Source organism: Rosa chinensis, chromosome 5 (genome assembly GCF_002994745.2).
Source record: "Rosa chinensis cultivar Old Blush chromosome 5, RchiOBHm-V2, whole genome shotgun sequence".
In the NCBI taxonomy this organism is placed as follows: domain Eukaryota; kingdom Viridiplantae; phylum Streptophyta; class Magnoliopsida; order Rosales; family Rosaceae; genus Rosa; species Rosa chinensis.
In genome coordinates, this window is record NC_037092.1 from 9,486,933 (window position 1) to 9,506,910 (window position 19,978).

The 19,978-nt window shown below is 37.2% G+C and overlaps 2 protein-coding genes across 2 annotated transcripts; one reads left to right on the forward strand and one right to left on the reverse strand.

Annotated features, from left to right (window-relative positions):
* The first annotated feature begins 11,709 nt into the window (after positions 1 to 11,709).
* On the forward strand, positions 11,710 to 15,302 carry LOC112164534 (potassium channel KAT3). The gene is made up of 10 exons (XM_024300750.2): positions 11,710 to 11,903; positions 11,999 to 12,214; positions 12,316 to 12,474; positions 12,584 to 12,641; positions 12,747 to 13,064; positions 13,393 to 13,632; positions 13,742 to 13,873; positions 13,958 to 14,143; positions 14,235 to 14,910; positions 15,095 to 15,302. Exons 1-10 carry the CDS (start codon positions 11,725 to 11,727, stop codon positions 15,235 to 15,237), a joined length of 2,307 nt encoding a protein of 768 aa, XP_024156518.1. The 5' UTR covers positions 11,710 to 11,724; the 3' UTR covers positions 15,238 to 15,302.
* On the reverse strand, positions 15,170 to 19,481 carry LOC112164535 (mannosyl-oligosaccharide 1,2-alpha-mannosidase MNS3). Its single transcript, XM_024300752.2, has 6 exons — positions 19,087 to 19,481; positions 17,797 to 18,728; positions 16,828 to 17,089; positions 16,371 to 16,568; positions 16,063 to 16,211; positions 15,170 to 15,929 (listed from the first exon to the last, which is right to left on the reverse strand). Exons 1-6 carry the CDS (start codon positions 19,165 to 19,167, stop codon positions 15,671 to 15,673), a joined length of 1,881 nt encoding a protein of 626 aa, XP_024156520.1. The 5' UTR covers positions 19,168 to 19,481; the 3' UTR covers positions 15,170 to 15,670.
* Positions 19,482 to 19,978: the final 497 nt, after the last annotated feature.

The window sequence follows — 19,978 nt, forward strand, 5'->3', positions numbered from 1 at the left end:
CAGTAATTAGAGCCATTGAGCTTGACACCTCCATAACTTCTAGTTGAATCATCTTTAACGGAGACAGAAATTTGGTTGGAACCATGAGACGTCTCACCATCTCCATCTTGCTTGATCACGGTCGAAACGTCTTGATCTTTAGGCATGGTGAATACGCAGCGGAAGGAAAAACAACAAAGTACTTGGAAATATAAGAAGGCAACGGTGATGAAAGGATCAAAGGACAAGGAACAAATCCAAGCACAAAGAACAAGGGTCGAGGATCAAAGAACAATGAGTCAGAGTCCATGATCGGATCTCTGCTCTGATACCAAGTCAAAATATAACGAAAAACTAGAGACAATTTTGGCTGAATAATTCTTTATTTCATTCACCTTACAAGAAAGAATTATATACAAATTACAATTGTGCGCCTAATAAGACAAGTACTATTCATAAGGCAAGTAGTAAATTAAATAACACTATAGATATTATAGAATATTACAGATCATAGAATATTACAGAATATCTACATAAAGTCACGCCAACAGTTCTATCCTGCAATATGTATTTGCTTACATGTAAAACAAGATAGCATTATTCAACTTCTTTATGGTATTGCTACACGACGTTGTGGAGTTTCTGTGAAGTCTTCTTTGGTAATGAACATTTGAGCGTTTCTATCCCTCAAAAATTTCATATGAAGTATCAGGGCTTGTCATCTCTGTCCCCATTTCATGATTCAAGCAGACAAGATCCGCGATATGTGAAGAGGACTCACCCCGGGAGTTGTAGGTTTCTAAATTCTCTCTGGGTTGGAGTCTTGTCATGAAAGATATATGCTGAAAGGGAATGCACTAAATGTTTGTGCCATTCCTTCTGTAAAACAAACCAATTAATTGTTTCTTGCATCGGAAGTATGAGCATGAAACTCTTCACAGCCTTAGCACGATGAAGGGACCAGAGAAGAAGAAAATTTGATTTTCTTTTCAGTTGGGTTTGCTTTTCTGTTTTCAAAAGACATCATTCTGCGAATGAAACGAGACTCGCCGGATTTAGTGATTTGAAGACATCCATTTGCCGGATTTAGTGATTTGAAGACATCCAATTTTAAGATGGTCAAACCCACTTATTCAAATGCATGAAAGGTTGCGAATGTTGGTAATACACAACTCTTTAAACCTTGTGCGTCTCCAAAGTAGTACTCTTAATTAGTGCTTCGCAAATGAAAATTGCAACCCTTAAAATAACAACATCAAATTTCATGTAAAATAAGACTACCCGTGTTAGGGCAAATATCAAATTTGAACCATTGATCTTTCAAAACATTCTCTTTGTGATGTTAATAGGGTTTTCTTCTGCTTGTAACATTTCATGTTACCCCTGTTGGATGTTTTGAGATTTGATATGCCTCCTGGTTTCAAAACACGATGTGGGGATTGTGGCCCTTGTGGGTTGTGGTGCAGAATGAGTAAAACCTCAGTATAATAATATAGCTTATCTTCCTCGAAGAAATTTCTAGCTCTTTCAATAATACTCGGGCTGTCTTCACCAAACAATAAAGGCACGTGCTTTTTATGTAAGGAGGGGGTTTAGCTTGTATTGTTATTATCATAGTACAAAATATATTCACTCTTAAATTCATATATATACTATTTCAAAAAAAAATTCAGATATATACTTGGGGAGTTGGGGTTGTGCTACTGCTATATTATCTTTGTAATATTTTCAAGGTTGGTGCTCAAGCCCTACTGGTTCAGCTTTTGTTGCCGCTGAGTCTCCCATTATGTTTCCACGATTGCATATTGAAGAATATGCAGGGAGTTGATATGAACTATTTGACAAAATTTTCACATGGTTCGACTACTACCACCATCACTCAAACTTTGGAGTTCTTAGTTGTTATTCTTATCGATCGAGATGTGGAGATGTGGTGGTTCGACTTTATATCTATCACCGTAGAATTGCAATGAGTGCTGTCGAGAATTCTAAATTTGTGTACCAAATTATGCATGTCATAATGTGTGTTTCATTTTTTTTCTTCTTTTGTTTGAATAGGAGCAACTTAAAGTATTTATTTCCCACAAGCTTTGCCGCATCATTAGATAGTTGCGAGAATGATTGTTGTTATTGACACTTAAAGTTATGGATTAATTTCAGTTTACCTACTCCAACTTTAGACCAATCTTTATGTTAGTCCCTATTCCTCTAAGAGAAAATTAGAAAGAAAAAAAACCCAAAAAATGAAGCTCCTATTAAGAAAAACTCATTTCTATATTTTCTTTTAATCTACACCCATTCACATAATTAAACCTTCCTTATAGGTTTTAAGTCTATAATTAAGTTTTTTCACGTTTTTTTAGTTTGACTATTTTACCCTTCTGATTAAATAAGGAAAATATTCCTCAAATATAGCTGTTTTTTTTTTTTGAATTTAAATATGGCATCAGTTATAAACACAAATTAGAATTTAATACAATCAATTTATTTTCTCTTATTTAAAAACGATTAATTGCCTTAATTATTGCATATCTCTCTTTCTGATTTGATCTATATATTTGCATTTTTAGTAAATATGTTTGTGTAGATATTCCATATCTCAATGTGATTAATCGCCTTAATTATAGTATATAACATTATAACTGATGTCATATTTTAGTAGATATGTTTGTGTAGATATTCCTTATTTAAAAAGATTAATTGCCTTAATTATTGTATATCTCTTCCTTTCAGATTTGATCTATATATTTGCTATTTTTTAGTAGATATGTTTGTGTAGATATTCCTATTAGATTTCGTAGATTTCTCAACGTGATTAAACATCCTTTTGTGGAGATATTCCTATTATTAGATAGCACCTAAACTCTATGTGGGAGTATTCTTTAGCCATCAAAGAACTTGTAGAATCTATTGAGAAACAATAAGAGGAAAAAGAAACATGCAATCAAGAACTTGTAGAGTTTATTATACCTATTCAATAGCATAAACCCTGAAAAATCACAAAACAAATACCTCTTCGTCAGGAAGACACACAGCTATTGAATAGGTAGCAAACACAATGCTCATCAACCGTGCCAATCAGATTAAAGGGATATGCAGTTGAACAAAGGCAACTCACCAACCTCTGATTGTGCGATGCATTTATATCATAATCACAATTTGAAATCAAAAACATAATCACATGATTGTGGAGGAGGTCGCACCTAAACTCTAGGTGGGAGTATTCTTTAGCCATCAAGAGCTTGTAGAACTTATAGAGAAACAATAAGAGGAAAAAGAAACATGCAATCAAGAACTTGTAGAGTCTATTATACCTATTCAATATCATAAACCCTGAAAAATCACAAAACAAATACCTCTTCGTCAGGAAGACACACACCTATTGAATAGGTAGCAAACACAATGCTCATCAACCGTGCCAATCAGATTAAAGGGATATTGCAGTTGAACAAAGGCAACCCACCAACCTCTGATTGTGCGATCCATTTATATCACAATCACAATTTGAAATCAAAAACATAATCGCATGATTGTGGAGATATTGATACCGGCTTTGAATGTAGAGATTAGGCTTTTGAATGTAGAGACTACATAACCACCAACCCAGAGGAAAGTTTTCAATTGTTGGAATCAAGGGTTGAGTAATTACAGGCAACGTCTATGGGCAGCCGTTTCATGACTTCCATCGGCAGCAAGTATTAATCCTATTTAATAGGTGAATGGGGAATTTGATAGTGGCAGCTTTGGTAATTCTTAACAACATTGGATTTTAATATTTATCCTATTTAATAGATTTTTTTTATTTTGAATAAACCTAATTAATTGGTTTGGGTGTATATTAATACACTCTTATGGATGGGTTTATTTTAAAAGAGGTGTGTGAATTTGGGTGTAGAATCAAATTCCCCTTCTTCTAATTTCATTAAGATTACCCCTGTGCTCTCAATTTTGATCAGCCGTGTCCAATTCTCGAAGCTCTGTCCAAATCTTTCTTCAAGTGATGACGTGGCAAGAGACAGAATTGGAAAATTCATATACTACCCCTTGTTAAACCTGAATAAATAAATAAAACTCTTCATTCCTTATGCCCAAGGTCGTCGACATCGACCCCTCCCGCCTTGGCTTCTTCCTTCTCTCCGAGGAGTCCCTCCTCCAGGTCCTCGTCGAGATCCAGCAGAACCCTTAGCTTTGCATCTTGGACTCCCACTACATCACCCACCTCTTCAACTTCTGCTCCCTCTCTCCTTCGCCCCGCTCCACCTTCAACTAGTCTTATCCTGTCTCCGCCCCCAACGAGTACAGCCTCTTCTTCTCCAATTGCGCCCCCGAGACCACCGTCACCATGGATGTCATCACTGAGGTCTAAAATCTCGACCCCGACGGCTCACGTGACTACCTTTCCTGCCTCAACCACCTCCATTCTCTCTTCTCCGTCTTCTCCATCGCCTATCTCACCTTCCTAGGGTTCTAGACCTACATCTGCTACACCAACAAGCTCTCCACCCATCGGATCCACATCCTCATGACGGGTCTTTTCCTCATGAAGGCCTTGAATCTGATCTCCGCTGCCAAGGACAAGCATTATGTCAAGGTCACTGGCACCGCGCACGGCTGGGATGTGTTGTTCTATATCTCTTACTTCCAAATCTTGATCTCTCCCATCCCAAACGAATGGCAGCCCGGCAAGAAGACTATAAACAACCTCAAATTCGTGGCTGAGTCGCTCTATGTAGACGGCTCCGATTCCAAGATTTCATACGGCTTCAATCTCCAGCAAAGAGCCCAAATCTAGGAGATGGTGCTTCATAAATTGAAACAGGAATTGAAGGTGCTGCCGGAGATTAGGGGGATGGAGGAGTCTGATGAGAATCTGGTGGAGGGATTCGGTGCGGCTTTGCTCGCCGGGTATGGGTGGCAACCAGGACAAGGAGTCGGCAAGAACGCAAAGGAAGATGTCGGTGAGGAACTGAGGAAATTGAAAAGATTACATTTTTTTTTTTCCTCATTTGGGTTTGACAAGGGGTAGTATATGAATTTTGCAATTCTATCTCTTGCCATATCATCACTTGACGGAAAATTTGGATGAGCTTCGAGAATTGGACACGGCTGATTAAAATTAAGAGCACAACGGTAGTCTTGATGAAATTAGAAGAATGTGAACTAATATGAAGATTGGTTTAAAGTTGGAGTAAGTAAATTAAAATTAATCTTAAAGCTATTCATTCAACACTCAGAATTCAATGTTTTATCGTTTCCAAATACTGCGATAAGAAGTGCATGCAAAGAATTGAGAGGAGTGCAATTTAACTTTCTAAACGTGGCAATAACATTATTGAATATATATGCTAGCTCGACTAGGGTAAGAGACCACCAAGCCACCATCACAAACGTACGGACGGCACGCATGCTTAAAAAATCAGTGGCAGTGGAAATGCATGCAATGGTAATTGTTGTAGAACACGATGGAAAACCACTAGGTAGCTATATATATATATATATATATTTATGCTCCGACCGTACAAGGAAGTGTAAAGGGGAGGGAAGCTGTAATTTCATACATGAAAACAAACAGAAGTGAGTCAAGTGACTGAATGATGGCTAAACATAAAGCTAGATATGACAGATTTGTAGATGCATATGAATGAGAGGGAAGGGCCACTAACAATGAAGCTAGTGTGTATTGGGGTAGTAGTAGTAGTAGTACTGCTCCAGAAATGAGATCTTTTTGTAAGCTTAGTGCATGCTGCAGATAGCAGATCATCCATTAATGGAGCACTGCTTTTAGTGAGGGTTGTACTTGGTGAGGGTTCTTTGTAACTACTAAAACTAAATCTTCCTCTAACCACATTCCAAACATGAGTGATTAAAGCCACTTTAAATCACTCTGATGACTCACTTGAGTACGTACTTGATCGAGTGGGAAATGCTACTCAGATTTCACTTTTTTCATGATATCAATCACTCGTATAGTCACTTGTGGCGGGGTGATGGAGGTTATCAGTATTCAGTGGTACGTAGGATATCGAAGTACTGTAAATTGCGAATGACCTAAACCCAGCAGAACGAGAAAGATATAATTATATCTAGTATTGTCGACTCGGCTTTTATGCAACATTAGACCCAATATATACTTCTATATTCTTCCTTTAATTGTAAATTTTTTTCTTAGGTGGAAAATTCTTCTTTTAATTGTAGAGATATATATTGAACTTAATGAAAAAAAAAAAAACTAAATCCCCCGGAGAACATGACTGGAGGCAGCTGGAGAAAAGTTAATGCGATTGATATCATCAGTACGTTTGACTTTACTGCTTGACGAGATGAGATTAGATTAGATAACTATAGCTAGCTTAGTGTATCTAGTTCAACCAAACAACACTTGACAAGATGATTGTATTGTTTGAATAAGTAATGTGCACATATAGTCAATCACTGATATTATTTCACTTCTCTTGTTTATGGAGGGCCAGGCTAGTAGTTGCTAGTGGAAAAATATAATGCAATAATGTTATAATTTATCTCTTGAAATTCATTCATACCCAATATATATAGATAGTGAGTACATGGAAACCCTTGCTCTATCTTTGTTTCGATGATAGGATTATACAGCAAGTGACAAGAGGTGGATGACCTTATATAGTTTAAGGCAAGAAATTAACGTGATCAATGCAGGTGGATATTGAGAAATTAAAAAGAGTGCCAAGAGAGATAAAGTACTGTTTAATAAATTATCTGTCTCAAGGAGATTAGAATTTAAACAAAATTCACTGAATATGTAAGACAAACTAAAATACATAACTTCTTTATTGTCTCACTGAAAGAAAAAAAAAAATTTCTTGAATCCATCTCTGTATATTATTATTTATCTATAGCTGTCTATACACTATCTATATATTACGGATTTTTTTTTTCTGTTATTAAAAATGATCAAAGGGTTTCACTCCTGCCCCTCACGGTAACTCGAAAAAGAGTGCCAAGAGAGATAAAGGGTTTCCTGTTTTTACGGATGTTTCTATATATATGCACATGTGTATGGTCCCTATTTTGGTAAGTGCAAAACTTAAAAGTGCATATTAGAATAAGTAAATGGACCACATATATGTAATGCTAAATTTGGCTCTTGCAGTAGCGAGAGAGACCATTCAACTTTCTCAATTCCTTATAGCCAAAGATTGGGTGATCTAGCTAGCTGAGATATATATGAGAATAATAAGATACCAAAGATGATTGTTTTGTCTTGTATGTAAACATGTTGGCAAACAAACTAGCTAAGCTAAGTTTACTCCATAAACAAAATGTCAATTCATTAGATTAGCTACCAAAAGCATTTATAAGCAAAGCATGTATGGAATTTCTAAGTCAAAGAAAGCCCAATTTTCCTTTTCATTGGGAATTTTTCGGGCTCAAAACCAATTCCATCTCTCCATCTGTATCCCAAAAACAATCCCTTTAATTTGTGAATATCAACCTCAAAACCCAATTCTCCTACTACTAATTGACATTCTCATCTATCCATATTTGGAATCATTCATTCTGCTATAAATTCTGCAATTAGTTAACATCTATAATGTTGATGATCTCCTACTCTTATCTTAGTAGAAGGATAAGTTGATAACTACAAACTCGATCGATCTCAATGGCAACAGCAAATCCAGTTGTGGACCATGAAAAATATGCCTTCTCAGTCCACTGCTACCATGAGATTCAGATGACTGACAATTAGGCCGGGTACGTAGAAGCATCAACATATATATCATTAAACTAATTAATATGCATTGCTTCACGGCAATGTAGGGGATGGATCGATCTGTCCTTCTTTGGTCCCCGGCGGTCCTCTTTTAAGTTAATGGATCGAGAGCTGGCCAATCACTTTGTGGTGGGGAACATATTCTGCATCATTTTCACAGAGAGCAACGTTTAGATGCTACTAGCTACGAACAAACTCTCTTAATCCGACATACGTACATACCTACATACGTACGTCGAACTTAGTTGATAGCTAACACCCTTTTTCGTGTGCTTATACCATCCATTGCATGACTAGGACTCTAGGAGGTTAATTTCAAACCGTAAGATCTTTTGCAACGAAAGCTCAAATTCTATCTTAAGAGATCACTGATTTCAAGTTTAGAGGTTAGAAAATGGGTTGATAAACATGTATATTGCTAGATAGTTCGGTTAACCTTACATAATTAACATGCACTTATACTTTCGCAACTTAATGTGTTTTAGATGTTCCAAAACCTTTGGTAGGTGAGCTAGTTAAGTTGCTATAATCGTTATCGGCGTTCTAGTCAATGTGGACCATAGTTGAAGGCTACGTGCAATCATAACCATGCCATGAGGTCCATGATCTTCCTAAATTGAACTCTGAAGATCTTTAGATTTTCCTTTGACGTAGATGATGATGATATAGATTGGCTGCTAAATGATTATGGTCGAAACACAGCCACTTCAGTATATAGCCAAAAACTTTAGGCTGATCCAACATCTAAGAGTGACAAATTAAATTAAATATTTTATGAATCAATGTCATATTCAGTCGGCCAAACTTTATAGTCATGATCTGCATTGGCGTACTATTAATTAATCCTAATTAGTGGAGCAGTCATTTCAACTTGCATGCGGATAACTTATTTATCGTATTAGACAATCAACGAACTCTAAAAAATCTATACCATCGAAAATTGACTATACGTACAATGCATTGGACGACTCTTTCATATACAAACGTACTGGTAAGAAATGAAAATCCATGTGTGTGGTCGACATCTGATTCCCAGTTAGTAGGCGAGTCGTGGAGCGGACCTTTTTCTTTTGCACATATCAGTTTTACGACTACAGGCGTGGTAATGTAGTTTCATACTTGAATTACGTCTTTTTTCGTTCGGCTATCATCCTTTCAATAAGTTAGTCATGTCAAAACCTGTTTCGTTGCCAATATGGATAAAGTGGAATGAAAATACCAGTAATTAATTAAATGGCTAATGATTTCTGATTAAAGGACATTGTTGAAGAAAAGCCTTAGAAAAGAATACTTTCGATCATTAAATTAACTGCATGCTTTGTGAAAATTGCTCAAGAATACAAGTTTTATTTTATTTAATGGACTGACACCCTTTTGCTAAGGAAAGAATACAGGTTTTCTATGTATGAACCCTTTCTGTGTCAGAATTTTAGGCAAGCATGCATCTTACCTAAATTGGGCATAATGCTGGAAAGTTCAATAACCCTTGTTTTCAAGGAGGGCTTTTATACGCAGTTAAGGACCCCATAAAAGCATGTATGTTGATGGAGAAACTTCAAGTATGTATAGCAATCTCATCATGAGCCATCATTTTACCTAAATCAAGGACCACCCTAATTTGCCCAAAATTTTGGCCACTGCCCGTGGCCTCCCAACCATCACGAGAACCAACTTCTTTCTCATCTCCTTTTGCTTTCCGAGTTTTCTTCATTTTTCAGCTCTATAAGACATATCAATATATATGACCTATATATTGTCCACAAAGCATGTGTGGTTGCAAAAAAGTACATTTTTGTTTATCAAGGTCACATGATCAATCAAGTTAAAATCATTAATTGGTGGCCATTCAATTTCTCTTCTTATTAAGAAGTTCACATGCACTAATACCAAATGTTAATTAGCTGCATAACCCTAATTTAAACAATAAGTGAGAATGAGAGGACGAAGTTCCGGATCAATAATATTTTTCGAACGATAGTTAGCTCTTATATCATATTAGATAATTAGATTCCCATCATCTTCTTATATGAATTTATTTCTTTCAATTAAATTTACATAATATAAAATGTTTAATCATTGCTTAGAAGTTTAAACCTTAGAAATAACATGATACCAGAATTTAATTTACACCAATTCTTATATTAGTCATTTTTGTGACTCATGAGAACTATTGAAGTTGGTTAGACATGATTATCAAGTAAACCCAACATATTAGGGTTTACTTTAATAATTGCTATTATTTTCTTCACAACATTCATGACCCAATATCCACCTTTTTCTTGTGTGAGAGGGAAAGAAAGATACAAAGGTGCATTGCATAGTCATTGTCATTCGGGCTCCCCAGAAACAAGGAGGTCCTATGGGAACATTACTAATCCCCTAACAAATTAACAATTTTGTAAGAGTGGTAGGGTTTCTGCATAATGAGAACGATTCAACACCCAAAACACGCACGTGGATCACGTGCCATCTCAGTACTGCTGAATAATGGGCTGCTTCAAAGTTCAAACCAAGCTTAGCTCCTCAATCAGAATTGCCAATAATCACATCATCATTAATTCCTTAATTCAAAGACAATGACTAATTAAAACAAAACTCACCACTTATATATTATATGCAGCTTCTTAATTAATCAGGGAGATAATTATGATTATTTTGAAGACAAATGCATAAATAGGTTGTCTCTTTAACCCTAATTAAACTCTGTTGTTGTTGACAACGTCTTCCCTGAATAAAAACAAAACCAACATCCCATATGCAACGTTGGGCATCTTGCGCGGGGGGGGGGACTCGAATGTTTAGCACTTAGATTTCATGGAGCCAGCAAATCTCTGCATTATGTATACGATGGAAATTTAATCATGGGGTTCTAACTCGAAAAACCATTAGTAATTTTGACATCGGTTATTAGTAAAACCCTTTTCGGGGTCATGATTGATCCAGAAACATTAACAAGCTGCATATGCAAAGGAAAGCCACAAGTTAAAGGAGTAGTCGGTGAAATGAAAACCGTGTTGTGCTAGCAGCTGCAAAGTACGTACAGACGGGTCAAAAGCAAATTGGAAAAGAGAGTAAGATAGAGTTGGGATACATCAAATATGTATATATGGCACCAATCCATTTCATAGTTTTATGGCTCTGATTGAGTTTCCATATAAAAACAACCTCAGCAGTCAAGCTCTCGTAGCCTCTTTATATCAGGAAGGTGATGAAGATTGAAGGGAGCTGATATAATGGATGAGTTAATAATAAAAAGCTAGAGCTATATTTTTGTTTGGAGGGATTTTGCAGTGTCATCACCTCTAAAACAGCCTCCTACTGGTCCACGTGGCGTCCATATATTGAACTTCACCAAGATCATCCTCAGGTCCGTGTCTCACATTTTGAAATGAAATGAAATGAAAATACACAACCAAAACCGATGTTTTGCTTAAACCCAAATGAAGTCTTATGTCTCCCTTGCTCATGAGTCTGCTGTAGTTTTGGCCATACCTGTTGCACAACTACTACTCCACATGGATTTCAATAATGGATCTCCCACCACCCCAACTTTACTGAACCAGAAATGTGCCATTACCATCTTCAGTTTATTGCTCTCTTCCAGTACTGAAGAACTTGTCTGCAGCTGCATTACAGAAATTAAGCTGCCCATGTCTGCCACTCTTTGTGCTCGCGCAACTTGTTCTTCCCGTGTCCATTCCCCCCTTCTTTCTTACCTTTCTTGCTTAAACAAGATAGAAAGTCTCCTTTCTACTTTTTTTACTACATCCGTAACCACCCACTATAGTCCTGCATAGTTAAGCTTCCAGCATATTCTTTTCGAAGTCACAAGCGTGATACGAAAAAGGTACAGAAGATTAAGGACTCCTAAACCGTGTGCTCACCGAAGCCAGTTGGCATACTATTAATACCCCCTTCTTAGTACACTAAACCAACCAAGAAAAAATCTTACATCCCTTTACTGTAGTTCTTCTGAAGATCAATTCAGAAACACAAAGATGTCAGTTTCCTGCACAAAGAATTTCTTCAGGAGGTTTTGTATTGATGAATACCAAATAGATAGTGTTGCTCAGAGCAGCTTCTTCTCTAGTGATCTATTGCCATCTCTTGGAGCCAGAATCAACCAATCAACCAAGCTCCGAAAATACATTATATCGCCTTACAATCCTCGTTATAGGTGATCATCATTGCCACAGCACTTCCCTACTTCTACATAATGTTACTTGCTTAATTATAGTGATGATCATTGCCATAACTTCACTTCATTTTCAGGGCTTGGGAGATGTTACTCATTGTTCTCGTCATTTACTCCGCCTGGATTTGCCCATTCGAGTTTGCATTCTTGACTTACAAGCAAGATGCTCTTTTTGTCATCGACAACATTGTCAACGGTTTCTTTGCCATTGACATCTTCCTCACTTTCTTTGTTGCATATCTCGACAGCCAGTCTTATCTTCTTGTTGACAATCCCAAGCAAATTGCAATGAGGTGTGTAAGCCTTACAGCCTTTATGGTAGCTTCATTCTGCAGATACAACAATATAGTAACTCTAGAAGAAAAAACTCATTTTTCTTGCATACAACATACAGGTACATATCAACCTGGTTTATTTTCGATGTGTGTTCCACTGCCCCATTCCAGCCTATTATTAGCCTCTTTTTTACAAATCATGGCAGCAAACTTGGCTTTAAAGTACTGAACATGCTCCGGCTGTGGCGCCTCAGACGAGTGAGCTCCCTGTTTGCAAGGTCCAATATCAGTAATCCCTGACCAATATGTCTTTCTTTCTTCAAAATTTCCTACAGTTGGAAGTTTCAGAATACAGAATACTTACTAGCAGCTTTGCTTTCCCTTCAGACTTGAGAAGGACATTCGATTCAATTACTTCTGGACTCGGTGCACAAAGCTCATTTCTGTCAGTCCCTAAAAATCCACATACTTTGTATCTTCTTGTCCTTTTAGACATCATCTATATCTTGTCACTTTGAAATCTCACCATATAAGTTCTGTCAAATTACAGGTGACCCTTTTCGCAGTACATTGTGCTGGTTGCTTTTACTATCTGATAGCAGACAGATACCCCGATTCAAAACAAACATGGATCGGTGCAGTGTACCCAAATTTCAAAGAGGATAGTCTTTGGAACAGATATGTCACTGCAATGTACTGGTCTATCACAACACTCACAACCACTGGCTATGGAGACTTGCATGCTGAGAACCCAAGGGAGATGCTGTTCGATATTTTCTACATGCTGTTCAACTTGGGATTGACAGCTTACCTCATCGGAAACATGACAAACCTTGTGGTTCATTCGACCAGCAGAACCAGAATCTTTGTAAGTACTTGGTTCTTCTATAGCTCAAACTAAATGGACCAGAATAAATTTCCAGTCGCAATCAAAATAAACGGTCCACACAGCATATAACACCTGCATAAGACTTGAAAGGCTAGCTTCCTTTATATGTTATGAAAATGTCTTCTCTACCCCACATTTTGACGGTCACAATTCAAATACAGAATAGCCATCTCAGATATTAATTATATGAGGATATATACTCAGCTCTACTAGCTCTTCATAATACTCAAATTGAAACAGAAAAGTTCCTATTTTTGTTCCTCAGAAGAAAGTATTAATGCAAGAAGCTTGGTTTTGGTGTTAATAGAGGGACACGGTGCGAGCTGCTTCAGAATTTGCAGCAAGAAATGACTTGCCGCCAAGAATACAGGACCAAATGTTGTCACACATATGCCTCAAGTTCAGAACAGAAGGGTTGAAGCAGCAAGAGACCTTGAATGTTCTCCCCAAAGCGCTTCGTTCAAGCATTGCTCAGCATCTCTTCTTCCCCATTATTCAAAAGGTCGATATCTTCCAAGGAGTTTCATATGACTTCCTTTTCCAATTGGTAAAGCATCACATTGTCTTTTCTTTTCAAGTCAGTAACGTACCTTTCAGTTCACATTATCATTCAAATTTCTCACAAGCAGCTAAAACCATTTATTGTTTTCACAAAGGTATCAGAAATAGATGCCGAGTACTTTCCACCCAAAGAAGAAGTCATTCTGCAAAATGAGGCCCCAACGGATCTTTACATACTGGTCTCAGGTGCAGTAGTTTTAATATCCAATCTTGATGGGCAAGAGCAAGTAAGTCACAGTTATATGCATGTATTATTCAGTCGGATCACTATAAAATTCGAGGTAATATCTGACTGTAAATGCTCCACACAGGTTGTAGGAAAGGCAAATTCCGGGGATACTTTGGGCGAAATAGGAGTATTATGTCAGAGGCCACAGCCTTACACAGTTCGGACAACTGAACTTTCCCAAATATTACGACTCCGCAGAAATTCACTGATGACCACTATACAAACAAATAAGGAAGACGAGCAGATTATCATGAACAACATTTTTATGGTACTGAAACAATTATCATAAACAAAAAAGTTCAGCTACATGCAGATCACCCTTGTTTTTCAAAGACTGACAATCTGTACTGCATTTACAGAAACTGAAAGGGGAAGATGGCTCAGGCTTTGAATATCCACATACAAATCCAGGCTTAATGCTTGACAATTGTCCTGGAGGAGGACAGAGAGGAGGATGCAAAGATAGCTCACATGAAGATGCAGCAATGCAGGAAGCAAGGAACAATTGCTTTACAGCTTCGCAGGCTAGGAAGAAGAGTGAAATAGGGAAAGCTCAAATGACAGGTGAGAATGGCCAAACTGAAATTCAAGCTGCTGTTTGCCAGGGCCATCTGGAAAAGGTAAAAATTGTGGTTGAAGGAGGAGCAGATGTCAACAAACCGGAAGCTAGAGGATGGATGCCAAAAGGAGACAAGGACATACATGACCTCTTATTAAGTTATGAAAATAGAAGAGAAATGGATGAACATAGAATAGAGTTCATTGAGCCAGAAACATCTGGAAGCACCAGCAATTGTGAAGGAAATTGTAAAACACAGGAAGACCACCAACGTATTCATTCTCACTTGAGAAAGGTAGCCATGAAGTCATATCAGTGCCCGTCTAGCCCTGCAAGTGACAGAGAACAAAGGATCAGATCATACAGCAAGAGAGTAACTATCCACATGCATTCTAAAAGTGAAAATGTGTCGGAAAGGCATCTTGCAAAATTAATAATTCTACCTGATTCCATAGACGAGCTGCTCAGAGTTGCCAGTAAGCTTTCTTTGTTTAACCTCAGAAACATCACTTTCAGACAAACCTGAAAATTGCAATCATGAATTTTTAAGTTACTGACAAACTAAAAAAATTAAACAAAGTGAAGTCAGAGTTTAAAGGAGAAAACAAACATTTTAACAGGATCAGCATAGTTTTGACCTCAGACTTCGTGACATTGCAGGTGATAAGTTTGGAGGCTACAGACCTACAAAAGTCGTGAATGCAGAGAATGCAGAAATAGAAGACATGAGCGTCGTTAGAGACGGTGATCATCTGTTTCTTCTTCATAATGATTGTCAAAATTTGTACTCTGATGTGACCTAATGTTGTTCGAAGATGTGAAGGTAACTTGTAACATTTAATAAGAATTAACATAAGTTTTGATGTGACCACCCAACATTGGGGTTCTCAAAAGCCAGTAATACTACTGGAGAAAAGAAGTCGCTTACAAAATATGGCACTTTATACTTTCAATGGGTAAAACACCCTTCATCTAATAATCAAAATTCGTAAAATAGCAAGAAATTGTCATTATATTTTGCTCCACAAGTGTAGCGACGTCCAGGAAGATTCCCCTTCTTTAGGCTTTTGACGGTAATGTAGAAGAACGCATATTGAATCACCAGTGAATGAAGCGAGAAGAGAAACAACTAAAGCCGCCTCTAAAACCTCAACTAGAGTTTACTGTTTACACCTGCTATCATATGATCTGTCCATACATGATTTCTTCTTAAATGATACTGTATACTGTGAAGTGTTACACCCTCTTGGTAGTTCCTTCAATTGGAATAGGATGAGCTTCAGTGTTAAAAACATATTTATCCAAAGGAACAAGAGAAGTATCTCCAAACAGCAAGTACAGATACTTTAGAGTCTCTCCCAAAAAAAACGTCTCCATCTTGTCTCTTGTATGAGGAGGAATTTTAGTTACATCATCCAAAGAACTGTATCCACCAGTATCAATCCTTGTATATTTCTCAAATGCTTCAAAAATCTGCCAACCCCATTCACGATATCTGTAATGTGCAAGTATATAAGTGAGAGATAACAAAGAGGATATAAATTATCATCTCTTTGTGCGAGTGTCTCTGCATGTGCATCTCAGGGTATACAAGTAACGAACGCAATAGAAAGAAAGAAAGAGCATACTTTGGATCTTCTGTAATACGGTACAAGACAAACAATGATTCAACAGTTTCAGGACGCAAGAGATTATGTCGATCCGCACGTTTGATGATTATGTCATTCAAATATTTTGAACTCTTGTTACCGCCATCAAGACCTCCATCAGAAAATTCCTGCTTCAATTGGAGAAGAATTTAAGGCCCCATAAAACATAGCAATTCAAAAATCAAAATGCTTAAAAGCTATTAGTTTAATAACAATTTTGGTGCCCATACATATCTGGTGGTGGAATTCCTAAACAGCACATGTAAATAACAGAATACAAAACTAACCTCTGTATGAAAGTAAGCAATTTCTGGAGCAAGACCAGTAGATGTTACTGAATACATCTCAAAGCATGTTTTAGCCAGATCTTCTGCAAGTTTCAAATTTTCAAGATCTTCAAAATTTAGCAAATTATCTCTCATTGCTTTTTCCTTGGTAATGCCTTTGGTGGCACCAAGTGCAAGAGTACCAGCCAAGAAACATACCTGAAAAAGGCAATACAAAGTGTCATATTATGAAGTATGAACCATTTTCCAAAAGAGAAAGGATGAGCTTGATCATCATGCTTGATCATCATTCTAGACACAGGTAATGACATTTATCTCTGCTCTGGTGTCCAATTAGACAACCTTTTGCTTAGACAACCTTTTGCTTCTCCACTTTAGGAAACTTAAAGGAACCACAGCATAGACTAGTAACTTATAAGCTGTCAAAATGCCAAAGAGTTGGATGAGTACTGCATACCAGATGATCCATTTTTGGACTAAAATCACCATCAGATCCATAAGGCAATTCCCCTACAAAAACCAATCCATTTGGTATTGATTTCCTAACAAGACGATGCCTAACACCTTTCATTGCTTCCTCATACATATCATAGAGATATGTCAAATTACTTTCTCGATTTGGTCCCTTCTGAAGCCAAACTTTCAGTAGGTATTCATAGTAGCTGTCGCCACGAGATCCCAGTCTTATATTTTCTCCACTAAATTCACCAGTGTTAGGGCTGCATGCAGTATGAAGAAAACATTAACAAATAAATAGATAATAAATACATAATACAGGTAGCAAGTTCTTTGCCGAAACATAATACAGGTAGCAAGTTTAATTCTAGAACTGAGTAAAAATTTAGATATCAACCAATATTTATATCCAAGAAAGAAGAGAAACCAAGCCAATAATGAGAACCTTTCAGCACCCACCTCAAAAAGAATAAACACATTGACCACAGATCACAAAAATACAAAAGAAAAGACAACAGATAATTTAGATAGTTCTTTTACTGAAGTTATCAAGTGTATCTAATGAACAGCCAAAAAATTCCATCTAAGGGTACAGCCACTAGTTGAACAATAGAGTTTCTTGAAAATGAGAGTTAGAGGTACAACTCCTCCACCTTTACTCAGCCAACAGTATTTTGTACCAAACCTATATATATATATATATATATATATATATATATTTTTTTTTTTTTTTTTTTTTTTTTTTTTTTTTTTTGGTAAGACCCAACTATATATGTAAGTTTTTGTAAACCATACATGACACTGGAAAATAATGCAGATAATCAAATAGTCATCATTCAAAGTACAATGGAAATTATCTGCTTTAACCTTTATTGTCATAATGACATTCCTCAATACAAGGAAAATATCAATAAGAAGCTTAGCTTATAAGCAAGAACTAAGAAGAAAAGCATAATGGTAAGACACATACTTTATAAATATAGGAACCAGCCCTTCCACCTTTGGTAGAGTCTTCATGTGTTCTAAGACCTTCATAGCTGCCACAGTGTATTTTGGATCACCAGAAACGGAACTGAGATAGTTGAACTCAAGCTGTAAGGTAGAAACTTCTGAAGTACTGCTAAGACCATCCGGAGCTGGATGCGCTGAAGGATCACGAAGAACAACATCACCATAGGGAATAGCAGTTGGACTTGAAGTAAAACCAGATAGCAGACGATCGGCCAAGTTCTTAGCAGTTTCTAGATAAACAGCCGGCTCAGGTCCTGTATGTGTTGAGTTTGTCCCTTGGTTCACAGAACTGAGATGATATGCACTTAACAGACCACCCAAAACACGTATTGTTGTTTCAAATAAATTAACTTGGCCTTTCTCACTAATCCTATTCGAAAGGTGCTTCTCAATCCATAAGCCTGCTTCAGAAACAACTTCATCAACACCCATTATCATGGCAGTATCAAGGGCATCCACAACAGTTGCACCAAGACCTCCTAACCCATCAACTCCCTGCTTGCTTAAGGGCTTCAACTCATCAAAACCCATTGCATACCTTTTATACCCGGACCATGCATGAATAAAAGCTTTCTTCACATTTTCTTGCCTATCTACCCAATTTGGTCCAAGTTTGCCGCCACTTCCTATTTGGTCAGGCGTTAGTTGAGGAGGAAGCCTTGGTGCTCGTCTGAAAAGATTTGGAAACCTAATGCCACCGCTTATATTGTGCTCATATGTACCATTCCCACTACCATTCACTAAACCGTTCGAAACAGAACCGGGGGAACTTGTATGTGTCAGCAGAAGACACGCTATACCGAATATCATTAGCAACACTAGAAACTTTCCTGTACTACAACTCGTACAATGATGCTTTACGTTACTGGTGAGTAAGGTCTGATTTATCACCTGGTCAGCAACATACAGAAATTCAATACAGATAACAATGCCCGATCAAGTTACTACATCCAAACAGGTAAAAAAAAAAAAATTCAAGTGAAGGAAGAATAATTTAGGTCAATTATTGATTTTGATTTATAATTTGGCGTCCAATTCATACTGTTGATGCTTCAGATTATCAAGTTCAAACTGTTGAGAGTTGATTTCCAATCCATATGAAATCGATATCAGAACAAATGTGAGCAAAAATTCAAATTCAGCTATATGAAAAAACAAGAAACTCAATGAAATTTGCAGAATTGGGATGAGTAATCAATCAAAGTGATCAGAATCAAAATGAGAGAGATCTGAGTGCAGAATGGAGGACCTTGAAGACGGAGCGTTGGCGGAACTTGGCGTTGTCGTAGTGGATATCTTTGTTGGAGTAAGGAAGAGTCTTTGACGACATGATCGGCGATCCGATCGCCGCACGCCGGGGTCACTGCTGAGCCGGAGCTCCGTCTCTGGCTCGGATCGGAATCTGAGAGAGATTCCGGTCAGATTCCCGGTTAAGTGATCGAAACGGTTTCGATTTCGGGTTCGGGCGGTGGAATTGGATTCGCGGGAAGACTGTGAAGGGAGGAGGATTGGGGAATGGCGACGTTGGAGTTGAGGGAAGGGACCTGAAGACTGAGAAGGCTTTTGGTTTTTGAGCAACGATACGGCGTCGTAGGGGAGCCTGTGCACGTTATTTGTTTAAGTATTGACTTTTGTGAGAGACGCGGAAGAGAGTTTGACTAATACTTGCGCTAACTAGTGAGTCCACGTGCTTTTTAGACAAGTTGGTTCATTTTAAGAATATTCATAAGTGCTGATGATTTGATCTAAAGGATTTTTTTTTATAAGGGATTAGATGATATTAGCTCATTTAAGGTAAATAATATAGAGAACATATCCAAACCTCAAATCCGAAATCAGAGAGTCTAACTCACTCTAGAAACCCACCGCCTGTCCTTTTAAATCGTAAACTCTAAGTTGGAGGAGAATAAATCGTGATAAAGCAGTAAAGTACAATCTACTTGTAAAGTAGTCATAAATGTATATGAAAACAAAAAAGAAATTTTTTTTTTTTTTTTTTTTTTTGGATTAGAGAAATTATTAGAACTGTTAACCTATTAGTACTTTTGTTGTGATGCTGTTTAATATAAAGTTAGACTCTTGCAAAGAGTTAAAATACTTTTGGATTCAATTTCTTGTGGAGGGAATCAATGGTTGTTTTT

What these genes read in the sequence shown, in the direction of transcription:
- LOC112164534 (XM_024300750.2), top strand. Translation starts at nt 11,725, where the DNA reads ATGTCAGTTTCCTGCACAAAGAATTTCTTCAGGAGGTTTTGTATTGAT. An exon ending in CCTTACAATCCTCGTTATAG is followed by an intron (nt 11,904 to 11,998) that starts GTGATCATCATT and finishes CTTCATTTTCAG; the next exon opens with GGCTTGGGAGATGTTACTCA. An exon ending in CCAGCAGAACCAGAATCTTT is followed by an intron (nt 13,065 to 13,392) that starts GTAAGTACTTGG and finishes TGGTGTTAATAG; the next exon opens with AGGGACACGGTGCGAGCTGC.
- LOC112164535 (XM_024300752.2), bottom strand. Translation starts at nt 19,167, where the DNA reads ATGTCGTCAAAGACTCTTCCTTACTCCAACAAAGATATCCACTACGAC. An exon ending in GTCCAAAAATGGATCATCTG is followed by an intron (nt 16,569 to 16,827) that starts GTATGCAGTACT and finishes TGCCTTTTTCAG; the next exon opens with GTATGTTTCTTGGCTGGTAC. An exon ending in TTGCTTACTTTCATACAGAG is followed by an intron (nt 16,212 to 16,370) that starts GTTAGTTTTGTA and finishes CAATTGAAGCAG; the next exon opens with GAATTTTCTGATGGAGGTCT.